This window comes from Microtus ochrogaster, unplaced genomic scaffold, assembly GCF_000317375.1.
Source record: "Microtus ochrogaster isolate Prairie Vole_2 unplaced genomic scaffold, MicOch1.0 UNK1, whole genome shotgun sequence".
In the NCBI taxonomy this organism is placed as follows: Eukaryota; Metazoa; Chordata; class Mammalia; order Rodentia; family Cricetidae; genus Microtus; species Microtus ochrogaster.
The window spans coordinates 13,142,897-13,167,122 of NW_004949099.1; the positions used below are offsets into that span (position 1 = coordinate 13,142,897).

The window sequence follows — 24,226 nt, forward strand, 5'->3', positions numbered from 1 at the left end:
AGAGAGAGAGAGAGAGAGAGAGAGAGAGAGAGAGAGAGAGAGAGAGAGTTGATCAGCACAGACTTCCATCAAATAATCCATATTGCTAATATTTCTGGAATTTTAATGTAGTTACAATTTATAGCTGATCAAACGTGGTTACCTAAATTGCTGTTGGTGGTAGGCAGTTTAACTGTCTATATTAATTACAGTATAATTTAATGTTCGAGTACCGACACTTGGGTTGGTCATTTTTATGGCTCAAGTAGTTATCTGCCTTATGACGAACCATTTTAGCATTTTCAATGGAAACGTGCTAAAATGATGAGTGATAAAAATGTCACGGGCTGGTAAATAATGATCATCGCCTTAGCCGAGATTAATCCTTGAAAGGCCGGTTACCTTCAATTAACGTTATAACTCACTCAGCTTGTCCTTTTCCCAACCCGCCATCTTGGTTTGAGGCTGGGGAGCAGAGGTGACTGTTGAGCGTGTCAGATGTGTAAATTAACATGCTTATATTTGATATTCAGCATCCAGTGTGGTTTTACTAATCAAAGTGGATATAAAATGGTATAGGACTGTAATGTATGTGTGTGTGTGGTGTTTAAAAAAAAATCAATATAAGTGCTACAGCGTATTTTTTTGTTTTGTTTTTTGAGACAGGGTTTCTCTGTGTAGCTCCGGCTGTTCTGGAACTCACTATTCTATAGACCAGGCTGGCCTCAAATTTACAGAGATCCGCTTGCCTCTGCCTCCTGGGTGCTGAGATTAAAGGTGTGCACCACCACCACTGCCCAGCTCAGTGATGGTTTTCTAATCCACATACTATTCCAGTTATACCAGCATTTTTGCATTTAATTTCCTTCTGCTATGAATGTCTGAAACTGTTCATCAGTCTAACTCATGCCTTACATGAAGATTTGAGCCCCTTTGATTTGAGTAAGGAAAACTTTCTTCTGATTCAACTACAATGAGAAGCTAACTTGTGATTCCTTGTCCACGCATCGGTACGTGCGTTCCTGAAGAAGGCAGCCTAGTACAAAGGCTAATTGTATTGTTTAGCCATTTCGCTGAGAGGGTTATGCCAGAGTGCCCCGTGTTCATTTACACTGGGCTCATGGTCTTTATAGAGAAGGTTCCTGTTGAATAGGAGAAGCTGCATTTGGGGTCAGCTGCTCTATGTGAGGGGCAAGTTCGAAATGAATTGAAGAGCATTGCTACGATGGGATGATTCTTGACATGCAATTGAAAACATGGTGTGTATCGGCCAGCTGAAGCCCCACCTCCCACGGCCGTTCTTGCACAGGTACCTGGGTGTTTTAGTAGGAATGCATGTGCACGGCTAAGTCACAATGTAGCCTGTGAGCAGCATCTGGATTTAAGCCTAGCAATTACGGGGATTTCAGCTCACCCTGATATTATATTCTTAGTAGCCAGGTGAGAATTAAAGGTTCAAATGTCTGGCTAATTATCAGACTAGGGGAGGCTTGCAGGCTTGCCATCAATGAGGAGAGGATCCTGGTTCACGTCTTGCTAACAATATCTACTTGTTTAAAATGAAATAAAAAGGAGCCAGGCACGGAGGCACAGATCTATTCATTGTAACATCTGAGAGGCCGAGGCAGGAGGATTGCTGGAAACTTAAAGCAGGTTGCCTGATTTTATTAGGGGAATTCCAAGGACTACAGTGAAGCCCTGTCTCAAAACGTAAACAAAATGATAACAGACAAAAACAAAACAACCACCCCAAACAGAATCATACTGTTTTAGAAAGTGTAAAACGCAGATTCATAAATAATGCAGGAAAGACCCTTCTAATCTGTCCAAACAGACAGGCACATTGTGCTGGGAAAGGCCTCTCTGCAAAAGGCCAGTCAGCTCAAAGCTTTAATGATGTTCTTGGAATTATACAGATGTAATGGCTCCTATGAGGCTGTGGTCTGTTTTTATTTTTTTATTTTTATTTTTTTTGGTTGATGTTTTGAGACGGAGCCTATGCAGCCTTGGCTGTCCTAAAACTCACTATGTAGACCAGGCTGGCTTTGAGCTCACAGAGACCAGCCTGCCTCTGCCTCCCACAGGCTGGGATTAAAGGAACGTACTACCACGTGTAGCTCTGTAGAGCTTCTTTCAGTGAGGTGTGTGTTAAAGACAAGGTTATGGTCATTATTAGTCCTTAGACTATATATGTGTGATAGAACTCAGCTAGAGAGAAAAAGCACACGTCTCTAGAGGTACAGAATTAAATAAAGATAATCTCCACAGGTGTTTCCCTGGGTCCTGGGCTTCTCCATCCAATTCTGCTGTCTTTTGATAGAGTATTTTTATAATATCATTTGTTCTAATCTAAGCATTTATCATTATCTGCAAAAGCTTTCTTGATGAGAATATTGTAGATGTTGCGTGGCTTTGACGTTAGCATTTTATTTGGATGACTGATCTTGCAGATGTGAAAATGTTAATGAATTATTCATGAAATTGCTTTCCTCTGAAATTTTAGTTTGATTCTTCGTGTAAGTTAATAAACATTTTGTGTCTTTGTGTTGTTGTTTTTCTTTATTAAATCTGGTGAAGAAGAGAGCATGCTCCCTCTGACGGAGCCAGCCCCTCCACCTTCCCTTGGAACCCTTCTGCGAAGACCTTCCCTCAGCCTGCTAGCCAGGCTGTGAATCGGGCACAGAGCAGCTGCTCCTAAGAGACAGTTGGGGGCATGCGCCTTGTCTCAGCAGGTCAGAAGTGGGGGGAAAAAACTTAGGCTGTGGCAACGTTGTCTACCAGTGTGAACAACCGGCATTTTTATTGCATTTGAGAATTCTCTCGTGTCAGTAGTTAGTACTGACTACACAACATTTTCTTTTTTATTGTCTGCATCCACAGACATGGAATGATGGAATTACAGTTGATGTCAAGGAATGAGATTCTTTTATGCCTTATCAAAACAAAACAAAACAAAACAATCCTTGTTAGTGGCAGCACATATACAGAGAGCACCACGCTCACAACCCAGACCGCACCATCTCCACCCAGGCTCCTGGGTAGCAGGGACTGCAGCGAGTTACAGTGGACCCACGAGACGCCGTTAGAACTGTCCGTTTTGCTTCTCAGGGTGAGAAAGAGAAACCGAGTTGCAAAACACTTCCAGACTGTCAGGAGGGTGTTGACACTGACCGAAAGGGACCCAAAAGATTCAAGGTCATAAGTAGAGTCTGCTGTATGCCTTTGGAGACAAGAGAGCTCAGCTAGAATGTGGAAAAGAGGAGACTTTTCAATTCGACTTTGTGTGAAATTCAAAAATAAGAGTTAATGATTACATTACATTTTGGTTTATCTATTGTTTTGTTTGCCTTTTAAACCAAGGCTTGCTCTATTACAGCTGACAGGATGCTGGGAATAGCAAGTCAACTGTTTTCTGATGTGGGGAGGGCATTGGCAGAGAGGTCACCATGTGCATAAGTCCTGATGGCCCAGTATGGCAGCCTAAGCCTTTTCACATGGATAGACCCTAGGAGCAAGGGTGGGTCCTTGTCCTGACTGTGTGTGTCTGACACATGGGCCAACCTCCCTCATGCTTGCTTAATTTTTACTAAAACAAGAAAGAAAAAGTAACAAATTGTCTTTACACCTTGGGACCTTGTAAAATTCTGTTTTATAGAAAAAGTTCAATATTTTCAACACTTCCCATTATTAATCACTACTTTACTGATAAAACTTTAGAAAGTGTGACCCTGGAATTTCATCATGCAAAAATATTGACTGCAGCAAGAGAGAACTTTTTTTAAAAAAAAAAACAAAAACAACTTTTTTTTTTTCTCTTTTCAAACTTAGGAACCTGTTTAAGATAGTCAAGAAGGCAGTGGCAGGATAAACACGAGGAACAGGAATGTATCAAAAGCAGATTAACACACGCGCACACACTTACACACCCATACACTCACGCATACCCCACCCCATAAACCTGTACAAAATGTTCCAATTAATGAGAATAGGAAACAAATTAGGTCAACTATGTTACAATTGAAAGGGAAAAACAAAAAAAAAGGGTTCTGGAATTTCTTCTTTCCTTCCACATGTCAACACGTCATCCATGTTCGTAAATCAAGGGCAATGAAGGGAAATACACGCACAGTATCGACTGCAAATCCATTCCATACAGTAGACTGTCTTCCCCCAAAGATACTGCGGCTTTCTTCTTCTCTAAAGCATCATTAATAAAATGCAGTTGCACAAAAAGCAAAGATGTTTTGACAAACAGGCGTTTGCATTTATTCCTTTTTAGGAACAATACCTAAAAAATAAAATAATTAAAAAAAAAAGAGCTGCCCTCGGCCCTCCCCCACAAAAGACAAAGATTCACACAGACACATTGGGATATATGTACAACCGAATCAACCCCATTCTAAAGAAGCGACCGTAATCCCCCCCCAAAGGGACAGAATCGGAACTGTAAAAAATCAGAGTGAAGATTGCTTGCTGAAAAGCCTGAGAACTTTTTTTTTTCAGTTGGTTCTTCTGCAAGGCTGTGACACCTGCGAAGACATGTAAAATCTAATTTTTCTTTTTTTCTTTATTTTTTTGCTACAGTCTTTAGACTAAGCATGCAAGACATACGACTAAGTGCAACTGAGTGAAATGTATATTTTTAATGTTTTTAATCATTCCCTAAAGGTTTGAACTGAGGTATGCGCACTAGCGTTCTCATGCTGTCATCTGTACTCATGTCTAGCTACACATGCTGAGAATGAACTAATCTACCAGATTTTTATCTTCTTTTGAATATCTAACCAGCAACCACTCAGTTTCGAAGCACAGGCCCTCTTCCCATGACCCTGCCTGGCTACTGCCTGCACATCATGAAGCTGCCTGGAAAAGTGGGGGGTGCGGGGCGTGAGTCACCACAGACCACCCCCTCTACTGAAGGCAGAGCAAAGCTTCAGAAGGAATTGCCAAAGACGTTCTATTCTAAGCGTATGAGTGGATGGGAATGTCACCTTTGTGTGTGTGTGTGTGTGTGTGTGTGTGTGTGTGTGTGTGTGTGTAAGTGAAAGAATGCTGACCAAGTCAGAATCTGAAAAAGGAAAAACAACAGCAAAAAGCAGAAAAGGAACTAGAAGATATATGCCAAGATAAAACAAAATTAAAGCAGTGATCACAGCACAGCCCTTAACAAAAGTGGCATACGAATGTTCTAAAAAAAAAAATCTCTTTATTCTAGAAGTGGCCTAGTGCAGTCAGACACTTTTCTATTCTCTCTGAATTCATCCTAAGTGTCTCCTTGATTTATACGCTAATTTTCAGTATCATACATTCATTTCTTTTGAGATGGTACCCCATTCTTTCCCTAGGAGCTATAATACTGTTTTCCTGTCTGCTTTTTCTCTGCAGTAGCCCCAGATTTTCTCCTTACAGGAGTTAGTTTTGGTCTCTGTACAGGTACAGAAAAGAAAAAAGGAAAAAAAAATAGAAAAAAAAGCAAAAAAACTTTGGTTCCATTGCCTACTTAGTCTGCTAAATGAACTCTGTTGGAGGGGCGGTTGTTTCCCTCAGGTTGGCAAACAGCCTGGACCTCATCATTTGCCTCTGAATCCTTTTGCCTCCTTTGATCAACAATAAGAGGATATTTGGCTTCATCATATAAAGCATAAAAGAAAATAATTTACCTTTGCGTAACATCTTTGGTAATTTTAGAAATAAAAGGTACAAAGTATATAAATTAAGCTCCCAAAGGCTCTCAAACTAAACCCAAACAAAAGCTATAGACCTAGATAAATAAGTGCCAGGGATGTGGGTGCAGACGGAAGTGTGAGGGGGCTGAAGGGCTGACGGGTACACTGACCTAGAGCTATCGCCTTCTGTGGGCCCTGCCCCCAGGAGCCTCCGTCTGTCTACCGGTGTCAATGGCTAAGTCAGTGCAGCCAGAACGGCAGTTCTGACTTTGCACACTGGAAAGGACACATCAGCACCCGCTGAGCTCAGTCTTCGTAAACTCCCAAGACGAGTTCAACATGAAGTCTCATTTGCATTAAAAGAGAGGAATGCCACCGAGCGAGCAGGTCTGAACTGATGTACCAACTCAGCAGTGCAGTCGTTGTATTGAGGGAAGTTAGTTAGGGAAGCTGGCTTTTTTGGTCATTTTGCAAACAAAGCAAGCCATGCTGGAAAGGACAACACAGAGTCTGCGGTCCTGGCCACTGGATTGCAGGGGGGAGAGAGAGCCTTCCATGGCCATCACGCCAGTCTAATTATTAAGGATTGTTTACTCTTTTCAGTGTCTCTCTTGGCTGTGTTTCCTGAGAGAACGAGGTGGCAGTTACTCACAATGGCGGGCACTATGAAAATAAAAGGAAAAAATCTCAACCGTTCCCGTCCCACCCCCAATACTGCTTCTGTGAAATGAACCTGCTATGTCCCTAGAGTATGTGCGTGTGTTTCTCTCTTCTGTCATTCATTCTCTTTCTGGCGGGACATCACGTCCCTGTGAGAGGACCTTCAGGTGTAAGGTGCAGCCTTTGGAATCTTTTTTTTTTTTTTTTTTTGGAAAAAAGACCAAACGGAATGTTTTGTTTTGTTTTGTTTTTTTTAAAACTTGAGAGAAACGTGGTGATATCTATAGGAAAATGGAATGAGTGCCGGAAAACTACAGACGAGAAATGACATTCAGCTTTGTATAATAAAAACACCTATTAACATTCATCACAAGGTACAGAAAATGTGAAGCCTCCAAGAGGCCGTGGGCCCAAATGGAGGCCTGAGGTCAGAACTTAAAATGGTATAGAAGCAAAAAAAAAAAAAAAAGCAATACATTAAAAAGTTTGGGATAATTATTTTAACCCCTCCCCCCAATAAACACACAAAGGCCTTCCCCATCCCAACTGGAAGCAAAACAAAAACATACAAACAAACAAACCAAAAAAAAAAAACCCAAAGTGAGTAAAGGCAGTGATATCAACATGCAGCGCTGTGCAAACAGGTCATCCACTGGAACCTTGAATTCGGGCTAGCGAAGGCTTGGTCTGCGGTGGCGCAGGTGCGCGAGCTCAGTCGGGCGTCCTCGGTGTCTGCCTTGGCAGGACAAAACTGCAGTTCAAAGTCTGCTGCGAAAAGTGAATCCGTTTATCGAATTTACAACACTGATGTTGACTCAAAGAGGAAAATCCCAAGTACCAAACAGGTCCATCCAATGCACAGAGTACAAATCCCTTTCGTCAACAAAAAGTAGAAAAATCAAAAATACTCCCAAATGGGATTCTTGATGGCACTAAGAGTTAACACATTTCAGAGTTGTCAAAGTGTAGCGAAAATCCTCCAGACTGTACAACAAGTGGAGAACGGTTTTGCCACTAACTTTTGACGTGGTTTTTTTTTTTTTTTTAATTTGTTTTGTTTTGCTTTTTTTCCCCGTTCTTCGGTCTCGGGGGTCGGCCCGCCTGGAGGTTCAGTCCATGTCCTCATTCACTGGTTCGTCTTCGTAATCTCTGTCATGGTCGAAATCCGGACTGTGGTTGGCTGTTGTCACTAAGGACAGAGGCCCTTCAGCTTCTTCCGGGTCAAGGGGTTCCTCTTTGACATGTACAGGATGCCTACAGAGACAGAGAGAGGGAGAAAGAGAGAGAAAGAGAGAGAGAGAGAAACAGGCTTAGAGAGAGGCATCCATGGGCCACTGTTGGGGGCAACCAAAAGACACGATCCAGTAGACGCACAGTGATCCTGGCCACACATGTTTCTCAATTATGGTGGGAAACTTGCTATGACTTAATGTCTGTTGTTCATTTTCATGGCCTATATTCCAAGGCTCTAGGGACCATGGCCTGGGGCTTCTCGACTGCTTGGTGTAATACCACTGGCGCTGAGAGATCCTTTGGACATTTTTGTTTTAGAAAGTCTCCTGTCCAGAAATCATTTGTCCTGCTTTTCCTGACCCCCGAGTTAGCAGAGGACCTTGTAACAGTGCAGAGTATGGAGCTCAGACCTGCATTTCTAAGAGATTCCAGATGATGGCGCTGGTCCCAGGACCATACTTTTGAGTACCAACTAACAGGCCCCATAGCGACATCCTGGGTGGATGAATGCCACCCCGCAAATAATTATGTGAAATGGGAATCTATAATACAGCGGTGGTTCACCGGGACCACTGAGCACAGGAGGCTGGCTGGGCTAATCATGGCTTGCTGTGTGTTCTGCTCTGCTAGTTAACATGCAGAACCTGTGAAAGAACCCTCCAGAGGACGACCCCAAGCGAGGGTCTATCATTAATCAACTTCAAGCAAACACAGCAAAGAGACACCATGATACATGCTTGAAGCTCCAAATTAATGCATATTTTTACAAACTGTCAATAAGGCAAGAAAAGCCCTGCCAGGAAACACAAACGGAGAGGAAAAGGCTTGCTCAACACAACAATATGATAAGAGAGCAGAGCCCCAATCAGAATAATAACGCTGTCAGCTGTAAACAAGGCAAAACACGAGGCCCGGCTGGTAGCCGCCACCCGGGTACTCTAGCTACCTTGAGAGCTGCCAACTTTCTCATTATGGACTCGGGCTCAGTTCATCGAGAGGGGGCTGGCAGGATCACACAAAACCACTCTGATAACAACTGTGAAAAGCTGTTCGTAAATCATATTTACAACTGATCTTTTGCAAATACAAATGACTTTCTGTTGGGGGGGGGCTATTGATATGTAAAAGAACCATTCAAGTTAAAATGTGCCCATCTCTGAAATAGGCTGCAAGGGGGAGGGACTTCTAATGGACATTATCAAGTATTAGTAATAAGAGGTGGTACTGGGGACGGCTGGCTTCCTAAACAGTTGATGCTGTATGCAAGCCCCAAGGGCCCCTGGAGCCATTTAAAAACAAACAGAGGCCTGCCCTGGAAGGCAGGAACCTTCCAAGTCAAGGGACACTAAAATGAGCAGAGCGAAGAGGGAGTCGGGGGTCTAGAAGTCAGATAAAGAGCTTTAAACAATTATACCCATACGCTTACAAACCATTTGCACAACAAACCAGGGTCTCACAGTACACTCTCTATGCGGGTCTCCAGCTACGTAGAAATTAATAGTTGGGCTCATCTTTGTGTCTGAAATAAGGCCTAGACCTGGCTATCTAGTCTGCAGAGTTCCTCCATGAAAAATATGCACTTCGAGAGAAAGAGCAAACATTTCAAAGAGGGTAGTTAGTGTCACTCCATGCTTGGGGCACCATGTCTCTTGCCTGTATGTAGTCAGCCTGGATTACGGCTGGTGCCAACCCCTCCCTTCCTTTTGGGGATCATATTATTTATTACATACTTTAGACACAGCAGGAATTAGTTTCTTTCTTTTTTATATTTCGTTGGCTTTTCCGTTACAGTTTTTCTGGTTATGTGCGATTCCATCCGTTGATAAGCCACTCCCTCCACACTGGACCTTCTGCAGCCGCCTTCCCTCCCCTCCGCTGTTCGCAGACTACAGTGAACCATCGCTAGCCATTAATCTTTCTCCTTCTGTTGATTTACCTCCTTGGGATAAATGTCTAAGAATGGAATTGTTGGAGCAGAGGCCAAAACATCTTTATGGCTCTCCTGATTTATTGGGATATTAATTTGCAGAGGGGTGCTATCAAGTGAGATTCGATGTCAGGGTCCCAAGTGTTACTTTGAAAAAACAGTTTGTGGTCTCACAGGTGTGCAGTACGGTCCAAGTCACCTTGAACCACACCCCCTGCATTAATAAAAACAGTGGACACTTATTTCTGCCTCCCGATTTCACTCTATGGAGAACAGTGACTTACCAATCACTCCATTACCACTCACTATGTGGGTTTACTAACGTCCAGCAACAGGAATTCGCCCTTTCAAAACAATTGTTTTTTAAGCTGTTACTGAGGTTCAGCTGCTATTTTTCAGAATAACACTCACCTGCTTGAATTTCTAAAATCTATCACACTTAGTACTGCATGGTGCAGTCTGGGGCTGTTACACAAAGCCTTGGAGGTAAGGGTCAGAAACTCTAGGAAAATAGAGGCTCATCTTGATGTGACAGTCTTGCTTTACAACTGTAAACCATCGTTTTCTAGCTTCAGCCCCAAACAACAAACGGAAGGCTCCCCCAAATCTGACTTCCTAACACCACAGACTATTTTGTTCTTTCCTGAATTCATTGAGTATTTACTGCCCGCAAACACAGGTCGTAATGCTGGCATGTTTGCACGGTGTATCCTAGTGCTTAACATAGAATGGATGGCCAAGAAATACCACCAACCGGATCTGCTATAAGATGTCCTGCAAAATCTACACCAGGTATGACAGTAAGGATTCTTCAGCCTTCCAGTTAAGATTCAGACTGTGAAAGGCTTCCCTTCCACTGGGCGTATACACGGCGTACCATCGACAGAACAGGGCTGCACAGTGGATGGCCCTCGTAAGCCTCCCTGTACCAGGCCTACTATTTCCAAAAGGGCTCCCAATGGATAATGGAGCAAAACACCATCTCTCTGTTCCCCTTACATCTGAGTAATCCTTTTGTACAGCCTTCCTGGGGAACACATGGATTTTTATTTTAACTATAGCCAGCTAGTGTTTAAAGGCATTGTGTCCCTGTTCAACAGTCTTTGGTATGGTGGTCCTTTAGCTCCAGAATCAAAGTACACTGCCCGCAAACCATCATTGTGCGACTACCTTCTACCATTTTTTTTTTTTTTAGAGAGAGAAAGGTAGTGCTGTGGTCTGTGTCACGGCAAAGGGAAGAGCAGAGAGCTGGATTGCAACACTGCATGTGTGCAGGGCCAGCGTCCTAACAGTGTCTTGTAAGCCTTGTAAAGTTTATGGCTTGATTTATTCCAATAGACTGGAACAGTTAAAAAACAATTTGCATCCTAGCAGGGTAATGCACACTGGACAAGAATGAAATCTCTGTCATTACAGAACTCACTTAATGGAAGTACAGGGTCAGAGAGACTAACTAACTGCGACACTGATAGGAGCCCAGGAAAGCTGTGGTCGGCCCAGAGCACCACGGGGCACATGGCGTAAACCTGATGCGTGAGCATCGCATCTGACAGCACTGTGCAAGGCCTGGCTCCCGCCCCCCCCCCCTCGTAGTTGAAGCTTTGTTACACTTTAGGATGACGGCTGCAAAATATAGTTTTTTGGTATGTCTGCTGTTCGTTCAATCTTGTTAAGCAAATGAACTTCCATCATGGATAGGCTGTCTCCATGACCAACCTTCCCCTCGCCCCACTTTTCTTTTTCTACTGATCATTCTACTAATAGGATAATAACACGAATTACACCTTGAACAGACTGTGGGAAAACAGTGTGCCTTCCACTCAGTGACTTCATGTGTTCTTGCTCAATGCATATGTCTTGGGGTGGCTTCTATGCTACCTAGTGTTGCTCTGAACTTCCTAAATACTGAAATAGAATGTCCCAACAATGATGACTATCAGTGAGATAACAAGAGTCAGAAATACCAGTTAGCTCTAGGAAAGATGAAATTCGGTGGCAATAGTGGGAAAGACACACGCTTTCCTAAAATGCTCGAGTATTGGTGCTGGGAGATTATGCCCACATACTATAAAAACCATCCTGCCCACCTCTAAAGATCTCTTTTGAAGCACTCAGGGCACGAGATTCAAATGTTAGAAAGCAAAATCTCAGATTTCCCCATCACGCTGGCCGAGGCCGCTTTTTCCCCTTTGTCACCAGACGCCAGTTCATGCTGTCCCTACTTGTTAAAGGTCACATGTTCCATTCCCATCCCTCAAATTTCCTAAAAATAAGATGTTGGTCAGTAATCCAGAAGGAATGTGCAGACAAGTGGCCTATTCTTGGAGCAGCCGGTGCTGGAAACACTGAGCTGGTTTAGTCACTTCAAGTGGGCCACGGTTTTGGAGAAACTCGCTGAGGGAGACTGCCATGAGTAGCAGGGGCCGCTGCACACCCAAGCATCTGGAATCACGGGGGTTTCTTTTCTGTTGTGAGGCCCTTCCTAGGAACCAAAAGGGGACACAGGGGAGCCCCAACCTGGTGGCCTTGCTGAGCTCTGTGTGGTCCTGGGGTCATTCGCATGCAGCCCAGGCAGCCATCGCCCACTGATTCATTCCGTTCTATGTGCTCTCATTATCCCGCCGTCTGCTGCTGTAATGCTCCTATTAATTTTCCTTTTGATATTTTAAGAGCAATCTATAAATCATGCCGCCTTTCACTTGTGCCATCGTTAATGCCTGGTAATAAGGCCGCAGTGGCGAGCTCAAGTGGTTAAACTCGGCGCACAATCAAGTAAACAAGCATCTTTTCCCTTGCCCGGTTCGGCTTGCCTGGAAGCTGAACACGCCAGGAGCTTTCTCAAAGAGGTGTATACTGGTTTTAGGAGAAAAATCACAGTATGACTTAAATAACAGTCTGAGACACCAAGTGGGGGAAACTTCTCATTTTCTTGCTGTGTGCACTTACCGTGGATGAAGCCAATTGCTTTTACAAGAGAGTTACTAACTAGTCCTTTTATGCACTAACAAGTGACACTAAGGCTCTTAGGAAATCAGAAACGATAGAAAAGGTGTGTAGAGGGGCCAGAGAAGAGCTCGTTTGAACATTTACCAGGGAGACCAGGTTAGGTGACAAAGAACTTTGGGTAGACAGTACTCACACAGCTTGCAGAGGGGATCTGCCCGGACTGCTGTCACTCTCGTTGCTGTTGGTGTGCTCCATGGCCCCGTTCAGCTCCTCCCGGATGGCACTGGCTAGGTTGCCCAGAGTGGGATTTCCCATGGAAGCGGTAGTGTACAGAGGTATACTATTCTCAGCCATGGAAGCCTGCATCAACCCAAAGAAAGCCAATGAAATTGTAGGGGAGGCAAGACAAGAAAGTTCTATGTCATGAACGTGCGGTGTGTGCGACAGCCTTTGGTTCAGGTTCACAGTGATCATTGCTGACAATTTCCAGGAGCCTTGGACTTCATTTGGATAAGCTAATCTGGGCACTGATAAGTCCATGGGTGAAGTCACCTGCTGGGTCCTGCCTTGTGGAATCACATGGCTTAGATGAAAGTATCTAATATGAAGTGTATATCCAATGCCTTTTTTTTTTTTTAGGAAGGACTGAATATTTCCAGATCATAGTGAAATATAATGGAATTTTCATTTCTTTATCCATTTTTGATGACTTCACTATTGGATATCCAAGATCTGATCAGATTATACGGCCACATGGCTCAAATTTATGAGAACTTCCATAAACACCCATAGGAAAGGAAGAGGTTATAGAACTGGAATCAATTTTTTCTCCCTCATCATTCCCATCTTAATAATTTTTGGAGCTGCTTAGTGAAGGCTGACATGACCAGATGAAGGTAAAACCGCAGTCTTTCACCCTCAGACCAATCACGGAGGACTTCGGGGGTGAAGAGGAATCTCTAGCAAAAAGAAAGGCTAAATCTTATTTCCTTTACAATCAAGCGTATCGATATTAAAGGTGACAAAGTCATTCCAAATGAATGTCAGCAGAAAAAAAAAAGTATGGAAAGGACTAGAACCCCCCCTAAAAAATCTACCCCCCAACTAAAGTCTGTAGACTACTGTTCATTATCTGCCATACCAAATGTAACTATAATGGCCACCCTGTCTGAATGCAGACAGTTGTCAAACAATACCACAGGACTGAAGGAACCCCATTTGTTTCTCTTGGGTAGGAGGGAAGTGTGCCCCAGTGACTTTTTCTTTTATTATTCAGGAGGACAGACTTGGAAAAAGAGGCAGCTGTAATTAGATGAAGATTTATCAAAATTGTCTTCTTTCAGACTACACTATGCCTGGTTTTCCATCCTAATGAGAGAAAGTATGATCACAAGACAGTCTGGCAGGGTGGCTTCCGTTGGCCCACCGTGTGATAGCCCTAACTATTTTAGAAAAGCTGGCACCAAAGAGAAGGTATGAGCCAGCAACAAAGGGGAAGCAGGAGCCGAGCTGGGCTACAGGGAGCCTGCCTGGTCGTCAGCTACAGTTCTGCTCCTTACGTAAAGCCCAAGGTTCCCCTCTTTCCCCGGTGCAATTATCGCTTCCTTTTTAAAAGTAAAGGGAGGAGGGTAGTGTCTCACGATTTCCTGGTGTGGTGACCGTTTCCCACTCTGCTACGGTTTACCAGATAATCTGCTTGCACCCAGCACTTTCTAAATGCATCTTTTATAATTGCAATAAAACATTTCTATTCTTTCTGGGCAGAACAGTTGGCAGTGTAATATTACTGCCAGCTGCGGCTGGGCTGCCATCTTCAGTTGCCTTATGTGAGACCACACAGTGGTCACATTTCTCTGCTATGTAAGTGCTGCTTTGACTGCCAACTGAGTGGCCTTCTCGCTGGAAGCATCACGGGATCTGCTCTCACTGGACACCTCCACTGCCGCGTGGTCAGGATGGGAAAGAAACTGGGGCCATTGCTACCTTGATATTTCATTGGATTCCAAAGCCCCACACTGAGAAGTAAAAACCATGGGGGAAAAAGTTGTAGTCTGTTAAGATGAATATCTGTTTATTCTTTTTTATTCTCAAAGTATTATGGGCGAAAGCACTTCTGGCTGACAATGGACTGTGTGGATCATGGGAAGAGGCCCAGAAGCGACAGTGACAAAAGTCAACCAATGGCAAGACCTTGTCTTGGTCCCTTAACTCTCAGACATGATGTCAGTACAGACAACCAGTCTTGTTTCTTTAAACGAAACACTAGTCACTGGGCTATAGGAAGGCACTGGAACCTGGCCCACCACTGTGCCTCTTCAACAGTCCTTCGCGGAGTGAAGGACCAGAGCATCCCATACATCATCGCCTTCTAACAGGTCCTTCCTGTCACTGATGCTCTTAGGAGCAGATGGGTCACAATGTTTATAATGGACTTAATTACATAAATGATCCCGGGCACAGTGTGTGGCTTCCTCGCAAACTGGCACCTCTGTCAGGAACACAAAGGTTCTTAAGTGATGGCACGCGAGTCTGCAAGAACCACGGCTTCTGGAACGTTAACTGCTCTGCGCTCCCCGGGGAAAAGGCAGTCTATAAATATGAAGCTTTACAGTTACCCGTAGTTACTTCACTTTTTCAGAGCATAATGCAATCTGTCCCGAGCCCCATGTTTTATTTCTGTAGTGGATTCTGCTGTCCTATTTTATAAATTGTATATCATGCCGTTATGTCGCTCTAGTAATTTTTTTTAAAAGATATTGTTGCACTGTTATTTTTACTCGCCTTGAAAATGGAAGTGGGTGATAATGGAAAGGAAGGCCTGCTGGTGGGGTCTTTATTTAATTTGCATGGCAGGAAGCTGTCTTGGATGACTGGCTGTCTACTGGTGGGGAATCCAAATTCAAGAGGAGGGGCAAAGGAGATACTCCTTAAAGGGTTCCTGGAAAGCGGCAGGACAGTTTTGGGTGAGCAGGGGAAACACGGAAGTGTGCAGTGGGCACAAAAACAAAGGTCTCAGAGACAGAGCATGAACGCGCACGTCTGTAACGATAAAGCACGCTAATTGAAATTAGTCGCATAGTTAAGGGAATCCAAAGGATGAGGATCCTTATTTTTTTTCCCCTTTCCGTCTCATGAATGTAAAATGTGCTTGTAATTTTAATACCATTCCACACAGAGCCGCCTTTAAATTCGTACTTCACAAGACTCCAGGGAAAATAAGTTCTAATGCATGGTATTTACAGTGGCGGCGTGTAAGCAGCTCTCGTTTACCCTTCTAAAGTTACTACGTAAACCACAAGTAATTAAAAGAAGCGCAGAAAGTAGCTGCTCCTAGTAAATTTAGTTCAGGCTAAAGGGAAATAAATAGAATTACTAAGACGCTCAGTTCAGTGGGTCTGCCTTGAACTGTGCCAGGGCACGTTATCTACGAGGAGCGTTAGGGTGCTGCGGGTGAGCTGGAAGGCAGGTCTGTGGCATGCAGAATAGGGGCTCTGTCAATGTTTGTTTAGCAAGTAGCAAGAGTCGGGCTGCTGCCAATGCCTCTTCCTCCCCCATCCAGTTCCCACGTAGCCATGTGTTCCAAGCCTTTCCCCACTGGCATCCCTTTTGGGGCGTTTGTTTCTCTATTTCTGCCTTCACTTGGGCGTTTCTGCAGGACCCTAACACTACCGAGACATCACTGAATTCGACACCCTATTATGGGGCGCTACAGTAAAGGCACTGAACGGTGCTGGGAGTCTGCCCTGGCTGAAGAGAGATTTGTCTGCGGCCTATGTGATGGAAATGCTGCAAGATTCTTTTTTGGCCTGTCTTCTAGAATGGTCAAGGTGGGTTTTTTCCTAAATAGAAACAATGGCTCCAAGGATCCTGGCTACCTCCGAGCTCTTAAGGGAAATCTGGGTATGGAATTAGGTATTTAAAAGAAGTGATACCAGATACTCTGCTCATTTTAGACATAGCTTGGTGATGTGGTAACTGTGAGGAACGAGAAACTTAAGACTGGCTAGACAGGCACACAGATTTCCCTTCCCGTCGCTCACGCCTAGGGTACACACCTTCTAGGACTCTCACTGAGGTAAGACGTGATTTACGCGCAAGTAGGAAACAAACATTCTACACGACCACGACTAGGTTTTTGTGAACAACTGCCTGGAAACGTCTACTTTCCTTGAGCTTTCTGTTGTTTCAACAGCTGACTTACACAAGAGGAAACAAACCCAGACCCCACTCCCACAGAAAAGAAAGGTGTTGAAGTGGACTTGAATAACGCCTCACTTTCTCTTTAAACCTGTGAACAATGGAAGGTCACGTGACACGGTGGCCTATCATCCAGCACATTAATAGCTGTGCTGGAGTAATTACACTTGTGGTATTTTTGCCTCAAGTGAAATTCTGAAATAAGAGGATGGAAATTATGATACTGCTGATAAATATTAATAAGTGAACTTTTAATTTTTTTTTTTGCCACAATATTCAAAATGCTGAGCATCCTGCTAATGCTGAAGCAGCCCGATGTGTTTGCCTCCGGGGAGAACGATGCTTTGTGCACTTAAGAAAAAAGTTTAACGGAATTAAAATTTAATATCTAATTAGAGCGAGGCTAATATATTTTGAAATGAGTGGGGGAGCCCTGTGCCGGTGCTGCGGATTGGGGACGGCCGTTAATCTTACCTGTAAAGCTGCATTGAGAGGTGTGCAGTAGGCGTGGCTGCTCTGCATGTTTTTAATAAGGGAAGGGTTACTGTGCAAGAAAAAGACAGAAACTCAGAGTTAAATGCAATCGACCCAGGGGGCCTCACGACGTTCTGTTTTCAAGTTCGCTGGTAGCCTCTCCACATTTGGGATTCCCCCCCTCCCAGTCACCGCACTGAAGGGAAAGCTCAAGCTTCTCCGTTTCTCAGGGTTGGTCTGGGTGAAGACGGTGGGGATGAACTGGGCTGTTGGCCCAGGAGACGCTGTCTTAGATTCTAACACAGGGGGTATTTCCCTCGGAGGCCAGTCTGCAAAGGGTTAGCTGCAGCCCAGACTTCCGTAGGAAGGAGAGAGCCTGGCACCGGGGGCAGGCTGCCTGGGACTGCACGAGGAGCCTCTGCTCAGAGGCTCCACTCTTACTTGAACTTGGTCCTGACCGCTAGAGGAATGGCACTACTCTCCCTGCTGTACATCCCATTCTAATTCGGTGTTATGCCTGTTGACTAGGTAAAAGAAGTCAAGGTACCTTTTTTTTTTTTTTTTTTTTAAAGAAAAAGATATCTGCCCCCAGTTAAAATAAAAACACTACAAAATTACACTGGACATACTGAGGGAAAGTGTGGCTTCCAGAAGGTAATGGGGTTCATTTATCAACAGACTTTGAAGGAAATGACATTATCAATCTTTTTCGTCCCCGTGCTTAGGACTTTTCAGTTTTGGAGACAGGTTCTCTCGCTAAAGTCCAGGCTGTGCTGGAATGTGCAGTCCTCCTGCCTCGGCCTCCTGGGGGCTGTCATCATAGGCATGCACCCCAATGTCTAGCTTGCTAGGTATATTTTTCAGTTACTCATAATTATTATTACTTGAGTGTTCACATGGGGAAAAATCATGGCTCTATCTATCTATCTATCTATCTATCTATCCATCCATCCATCCATCCCTCCCTCCCTCCCCCCCCCTCTCTCTAGTAACCATCATTTCCTTTCGCTTGCAGGGACGGTGGGTAGCACAGGAAGTAACTAGCTTTGAGGGTCCCCGTGAGCTGCTGAATCAAGATACAGTCAATCATTGGCATTAACAAAGACATTTTTTTAAAAAAAAAAAAAAAGCATCATTCTAGGCACTGGCGTTCCAAAGAGAAACGAGCGAGGTACATGTACAAATCACACCGTTTAGTCTCTGTTGCAGAAAGCTGTGGCACTGCTCTGGGGTGAAATGTCATACTACATGGGATGAGTCAACCATGCAAAGCCAAAGCAACAGCAGAAACAAAAGAACAAAGCAAGTAAAGGCTCTTACTGTGCGCCAAGCTCGTCAGAGTTTTCACCGGGGCAGTATTTGCGAGGACGGCCTCGTTGAATATGGCGGCCACGTCTAAACTCTTCATCATCAACTGTCCAAAAGGACCCAAACTCATCCTCTACTCTGATAAAGCACTTATGCAGTGAGAGGTTGGTGCGAATGGCACCCTGGGATAGGAGCAGCAGCAAAGGAGATGGAGTGGCAACAAAAGGAGACGGGGTTGGGGGCGGAACAGACATCCAATACAGGGAACAGGAAAAAGAAAATAAAATGCAATAAGCATAAGCAAATGGCTTGTGAGGGTTAATATGCATCGCCGCCTAAAAGCTACCAGCATGGGATGTCACAGAGACCAGCAAGCAGGGGCAGGGGGACTGGTGGGTATACGAGACAGGAGGGATGAAATGCTCTTTCGTTTCCCTTAACTGAGACAACACGAAAACCAGTTCTTTGGTCTGACGCCGCCTAGCAGCCTCTACGGTACACTTGGTAGCACAATCCGAGCTGGGCTAAGAAGTTCAAACATGGCGGACGTACCCACTGATCTTTTGTGGCCTCCGTTTTTGGAACTCTACTTCATCCACTGTCCATACTGCCCCTTTAACGTTCTCTACTCGCACAAAACACTTGTGAAGACTAAGATTATGACGCACTGCATTCTGCAGCAAGTATAAAAGAGAGAACATTGACATTTTTTTTCTATAAGAAAAGACTCCAAAAAATAGAAAAAAAAACATAGCAGTACATTCAGCCCCCCTCCCCAATCTGTAAGACCATCCCCCAGAGCTGTAGTCAACACCCCCTCCCCCCCCCGTGGAGGACCCTCTTTGAGTGTCTTTTCTGAGAAAAACACCAAATTATGAGTTAACGGTACTCTGGCATTGAAGCCTAATCTCTGGTACCATGTGACCAGAAGACACACTGGTAAATATGCATGCAAGCCCCAAGCAAGGTCCCTCCACATAAATCTAAAATACTGTTAAAACAATGTCAAAACCAGGAGCTGTATACAGTACGAAAGCTGTTCTTTACAGCCCCATCTTTATGGGATTCATAAAAAGGCATTTATTTTTAAATCATGAAAGGCGAACACTTTTAACTCCAAAGCAATATCTGCCTTAGAAACCGCGCACAGGCTTTATTAAGGGAAGTTCTAGATAAGGTTTTACCACCGAGAGTCCCAAGGGGTATAGCCAAGATGATTAGGGGGGCAGCCTCAGCACCAAGGGGTCAGTCTGTACCATCAAGCTAAGCCTTACCTTCCAGAATGTTTATGAACATGGGTAATCACGCAGAAGAACAGTTTTTAGTAATTGAGCAAATGCCAAGAACACACCAGTGGGACTCTCAATGGCAAAACGACTATGTTCTTGCGGCTGGTTTCTATGCTTAGAAGTCATCGTTGGCCATTGCTAAGTGGGATCCTCACAGCTAACAAAAAGGGGGTGTTCTTAATTCTAGTGTGAAGGGCTTTAAAAGTCTCCAGGAAAACCCACAACCCTAACTGGATAACCAAACTGGATACATACACTTCAGTCCTGCCTGGCTGACTCAATGATGCACTCGAGACTATGACAATGGGTTCCATCAGTTTTCTCATATAGAATGAGTGGCTCAGTGGGGGCAGAGGAAGCTGACACGTCTATTGAGCCTTTGGCACTTGATATAGAAGCCCGTTGAGACAGGCTACACTCTTCTCCTACAGCAATTTGCTCTCTTGGTGGCAAATCTTGCAACTCTGAAAGGTCTCTGAGATTTCTGGACAATGACAGTTGGTGACAAAGAGGATTCGGGCTACCTAAAAGTTATTCTTCTCTGTGATAACAGTACTGAGAGAACAACGGGATAAATTTGATTACGTATGTGATGATGTGTGTGCCAGAATGAGCCCACAGGCGGCCTCTGAGTGTAGCTGGACGGAGATTCGTGATACCAGCATGACTATTCAAAGGGTATCTATCCTTGGTTGAAAAACTTTTCGATGAGTTGCTTAAGAACAAAGCTCTGCGCATATAAATGCAACTTAGCTTTTAGGGAAATAATTTCTTCTCTCCATTTCATGGAGAATTATCTCCTCCAACAGTAAGGAGGAGAGAGAAGAAAATAAAGCCAGTTACCTTTCAAAACCAAGACAGCACATGGACACACATGCGAGGTAGCTGGGGAACAAGGCAGCGTCAACCATTGTTCAAAATTTTACCCAAGTATCAAAATACACAAAAACTGAAAGACCCCAGAGGCCATTTCTGATGAAAGAATGACTGTATGATTTTGAGGGCTAGATATTAAAACAGAAAGAAACCACAAAAATCAAGAGTTTTGTTTTTGTTTTTAAGAAAAAGAAAAGATGAATGACATTACTTCATTTTGTCTTCAGATGATTGTCCCAGTAAGGACGCAGAGCGAAAATTATCTACATTGATGAGTCAATGGGCACATCTATGAGATGTTTGTATTAGCACCACTTCTGCCTTTACTTTGCAAAGCTGAAAACGGGAGATGGAAGTTGAAATTCATACCCACAACGGCAATTATTTTTCAATGTGATCATTTGGTATTTATAAAAAAGCAATTTGAAGGAAATGCCTACTTCACGCTTCGACTTCTTAAATTTTTAAAAGATTTGTAGCCAAAGAGCCTTTGTATTTTCTCTCCTGAGGCAGGCTGGGAAAGGGGCTCAGCTCGACAACACAGTTTCCCGTCAGCCCCCATGTGGCTACTGAATTAATCCTGGGCCTATACTCATTTTCTTATAGAATGCGAGAAAACCAAAGCAGGTTTCCTCCGATTAAATTAAGGAAGTTGTTTCCTGTAATAGCAGCACCTGTTGAAATTACGGATCAGGACAAAGCCTAAAGACTAGGTGGTACTAAAAAGATCTTCTTGGCAGAGTGCCAGAAATTAAAGATAGGAAGCTGAAAAAAGTTGTGACGGCTATTTGTGTAAGCCAGCCTGGCCTTGTACTCATAACCTTCCTACTTCGCAAATGCTGGGATTGCTAGCATGCACCACCATGCCTACCTGGAAAGGCTCAATGGAATAAGAGCCAGTGAAAGCTAAAAGGGGCTCCTAGCGCTTTTAGGGGGTTACCTAGCAGAGTTATGGAATCTGACCTGTTCTGCGGCAAACGGTGTCATATCACATAGTGGGGAAATCACCTTTCTTCCTCGGGGTAACCCTGAGCCCCAGAATGGGAAACCGTGCATTCTTCAGTAACCACCCTTCTTACTGTGAGGCCATGGATTACACAGCTTCCTCTACTGTGCGGTTGGTGAGCTGGGATCTAACCACTGAAGGATTGATTCGGTTTGGATGTGTCTCTAGGTTCCTAAGCGCACCCCTGTAAATGACTCTCAGTTACCCACTCATGAATGACATGTGGTTTGTGTAAGCAATAAGGCCAACCTCAGAGCTAAGGGTCACGGTGTCATCTCTTTTTCCTACAGAGAACTCTCCAGCCGGTCTATCCTCAACTCTCTTGGAGGGGGTGGGGGCAGAGTGCCTCTTCCATTTGAACATTCCAACACAACAAAAACCCTTCTCCCAGGCACATCCCCAGGGCAAAGAGAATATTCTCATCAGCCAGTAACCAAATTTTCTCCACTAGAACCTCCGTCCTCTAAAGGTCAAATGCAAGACCACGAAACCTACCTTCCACGTGGCTGCATTGCGTCGGAAGTAAGCAAACATTCGTGTGAACCAGTTATAGATTTCGTTTAGTGTTAGCTGCTTTTCTGGAGATTCGAGAATGGCCTGCAAAGCGAAAGGGACCCAGAGAAGGTAATTTATGATCCAGCTGGCAGAAGCGTGTGACTGTTCGTGAAGATGCAAAACAAAACGAAGCCAAAAAAGACAAACAACCTAGAAACGGGAATTTGCAGCAAACCCCTCAGACAGCCTTCACAAAATGATCGAAGATTAATGGTTGTATTTAAACAGTTCAATAGCAAAACTCGAAATAAAATTATCTAATTGTTTGGAGTTTTTTATTTCTGTTTCCGTGCAGAAATATTAATTTATTAGTCATTCATAAAGCAGAATCAAAGAGAAATGCAAAACATTTCACTAGCTGATTAAAACTCAGTAATTATTTAGAGCTCAGATTAATTCTAGGGATCAGAGATTACTGTAGCTTTGTGATAATTGACTTGCCATCTTTAAACAGCCTCATTCTCACTGTTGTGTGAAATGAATTCCCTAATAATCACATCGTATTGTAATACTTAATCAAAAGCAATTATGTTATATATTGCAGTTTTAAAAAACCTTATAGAAAAGGTTTTAGCATGCTTGCATACTAAGCGGTTTTAAATCTTCTTCATCAATATCATATAAGCCACGTTCACCTTTTGGACAGCCTTTCGTGAGCTGTGTTATTTACTTACCTGCCTAATTAAGGATGCATACGTGAATGGTGGTCTAACTTCTGCATTCTTATAAAATTCTTGGTTCTGCGCAATATCTGCTAAATATAAGAATCATCGTCCTATTAATGATCACTTTTTAACAAGAGGCTCATCGACACAAACCGCAGATTCCCCATGCGGCCCCAGGCAAAGACAGAGTAGCTACCTGAAGAAATGGGCACGTTGTATTTGTCTGAGTACCGCCTGCGGATCGGTCCCACCGTGTGCATGCTGGTGGTGGTGATGACAGAGGGGCCTTGGGTGACAGGAGTTAGCGGGGCGGTTGGGGTTGTTGGAGTATGAGGTAAGCTCTGTGGAGAAGCCTCTGAGGCGGACTTGGAGAGGGTGACACTTGATACCAGATTCAGCTGTAAGGAGAACAATGCTGGTTAGAAGGACTTGAGAAAAGCCAAACCAAATCAAACGACAACAGAAACCCAAGCAACCAAGAAAACCTCTCTCGTCCCGTAGGAAAGATAGGCGGACACCTGGCAAGGGTTGCCTCGCGAAATTGGTATGTCGCCAGAGGATTCACTTCTAATTAAAGGTATTCTCCTTTGCATGCCAGCGAGGCTGAGGACTGAAGGAACACCCAGCTGGCCTACAGTGGTATAAACCTGGCCTGGCCCGGGTGACTCTCGGCAGTGTACCACCAGAACTCGAAAGCTGGGCTGCTGCCTGAGACTTCCCTCCCTCCCTCCTTAAAACTGCAACAGATTTCCTAAGTGGCCACTTAGGGCTCTGAGTCACGAGAGACCTGCAAGAAGTTATGAGGCTTGAGTCCATCACGAAACTGAATAGACCCGGGGTAGGGGAGGGGGGTGGCGCATGAGGAACGGTGGCTCCCACTCGTCAGTGGCGCTGACTCAGGAAGCCCATATCTATTCTTATAAAGTTGTAACATTTGGTTGCTTTGTAAAGTTTTAAACAGGCCAACTATGGAAGCTAATGTTATCTGAAGCATTGTAGAGCAGCGTGCATGAACATCTTTCCTTCCATTCTACTTCGTATTTTCTTACAGTTCTTACACCGATGGGAAGAATGTCTGGACAGGAACTCCCTTGAGTCTGACAATGCAGAAGAACCTAGTATTTCCTGTCATGTTTATGCACGGATCAAATACTCAGAGAACCTCTCCCAAATTCAAGAAACTTCTACAGAGTACACGTTTACTTGGCCATATTTTATCACACCCCATTTCAAAGCAGTCACCATAATGTCTGCTTTGTCATTGTCAGATTCAACATTAAGCACAAGTATTATTTATGGAGGGTGTTAAAAGCGAGTCCTTTGCTCCAGTGTGTTGGTCAGATTCAATCTTAATTCACCCACTAGGAATGAAAGAGACCACAAAATGTGTGTGAATGAAAGATTCACACACTAGACATCAAAGAGACCCTGGGCATTAAGTTCCA

The 24,226-nt window shown here is 44.0% G+C and overlaps 1 protein-coding gene across 7 annotated transcripts in view; it reads right to left on the minus strand.

Annotated features, from left to right (window-relative positions):
- Positions 1-2,754: 2,754 nt before the first annotated feature.
- Positions 2,755-24,226, minus strand: part of Foxp1 (forkhead box P1) — a 396,466-nt gene continuing 374,994 nt past the window's right edge. For 5 of the 7 annotated variants that reach the window (XM_026788254.1, XM_026788253.1, XM_026788260.1 and 2 more), the window contains 7 exons: positions 22,978-23,179; positions 22,791-22,870; positions 22,057-22,158; positions 18,943-19,064; positions 17,083-17,152; positions 12,605-12,771; positions 2,755-7,559 (listed from right to left, as the gene is read on the minus strand). In XM_026788254.1, the coding sequence (XP_026644055.1) occupies positions 7,415-7,559; positions 12,605-12,771; positions 17,083-17,152; positions 18,943-19,064; positions 22,057-22,158; positions 22,791-22,870; positions 22,978-23,179 (888 nt within the window). In that variant the 3' untranslated portion in view covers positions 2,755-7,414. The remainder of the gene's footprint in view (positions 7,560-12,604; positions 12,772-17,082; positions 17,153-18,942; positions 19,065-22,056; positions 22,159-22,790; positions 22,871-22,977; positions 23,180-24,226) is intronic. The other 2 variants (XM_026788256.1, XM_026788255.1) reach the window with 1 other exon arrangement.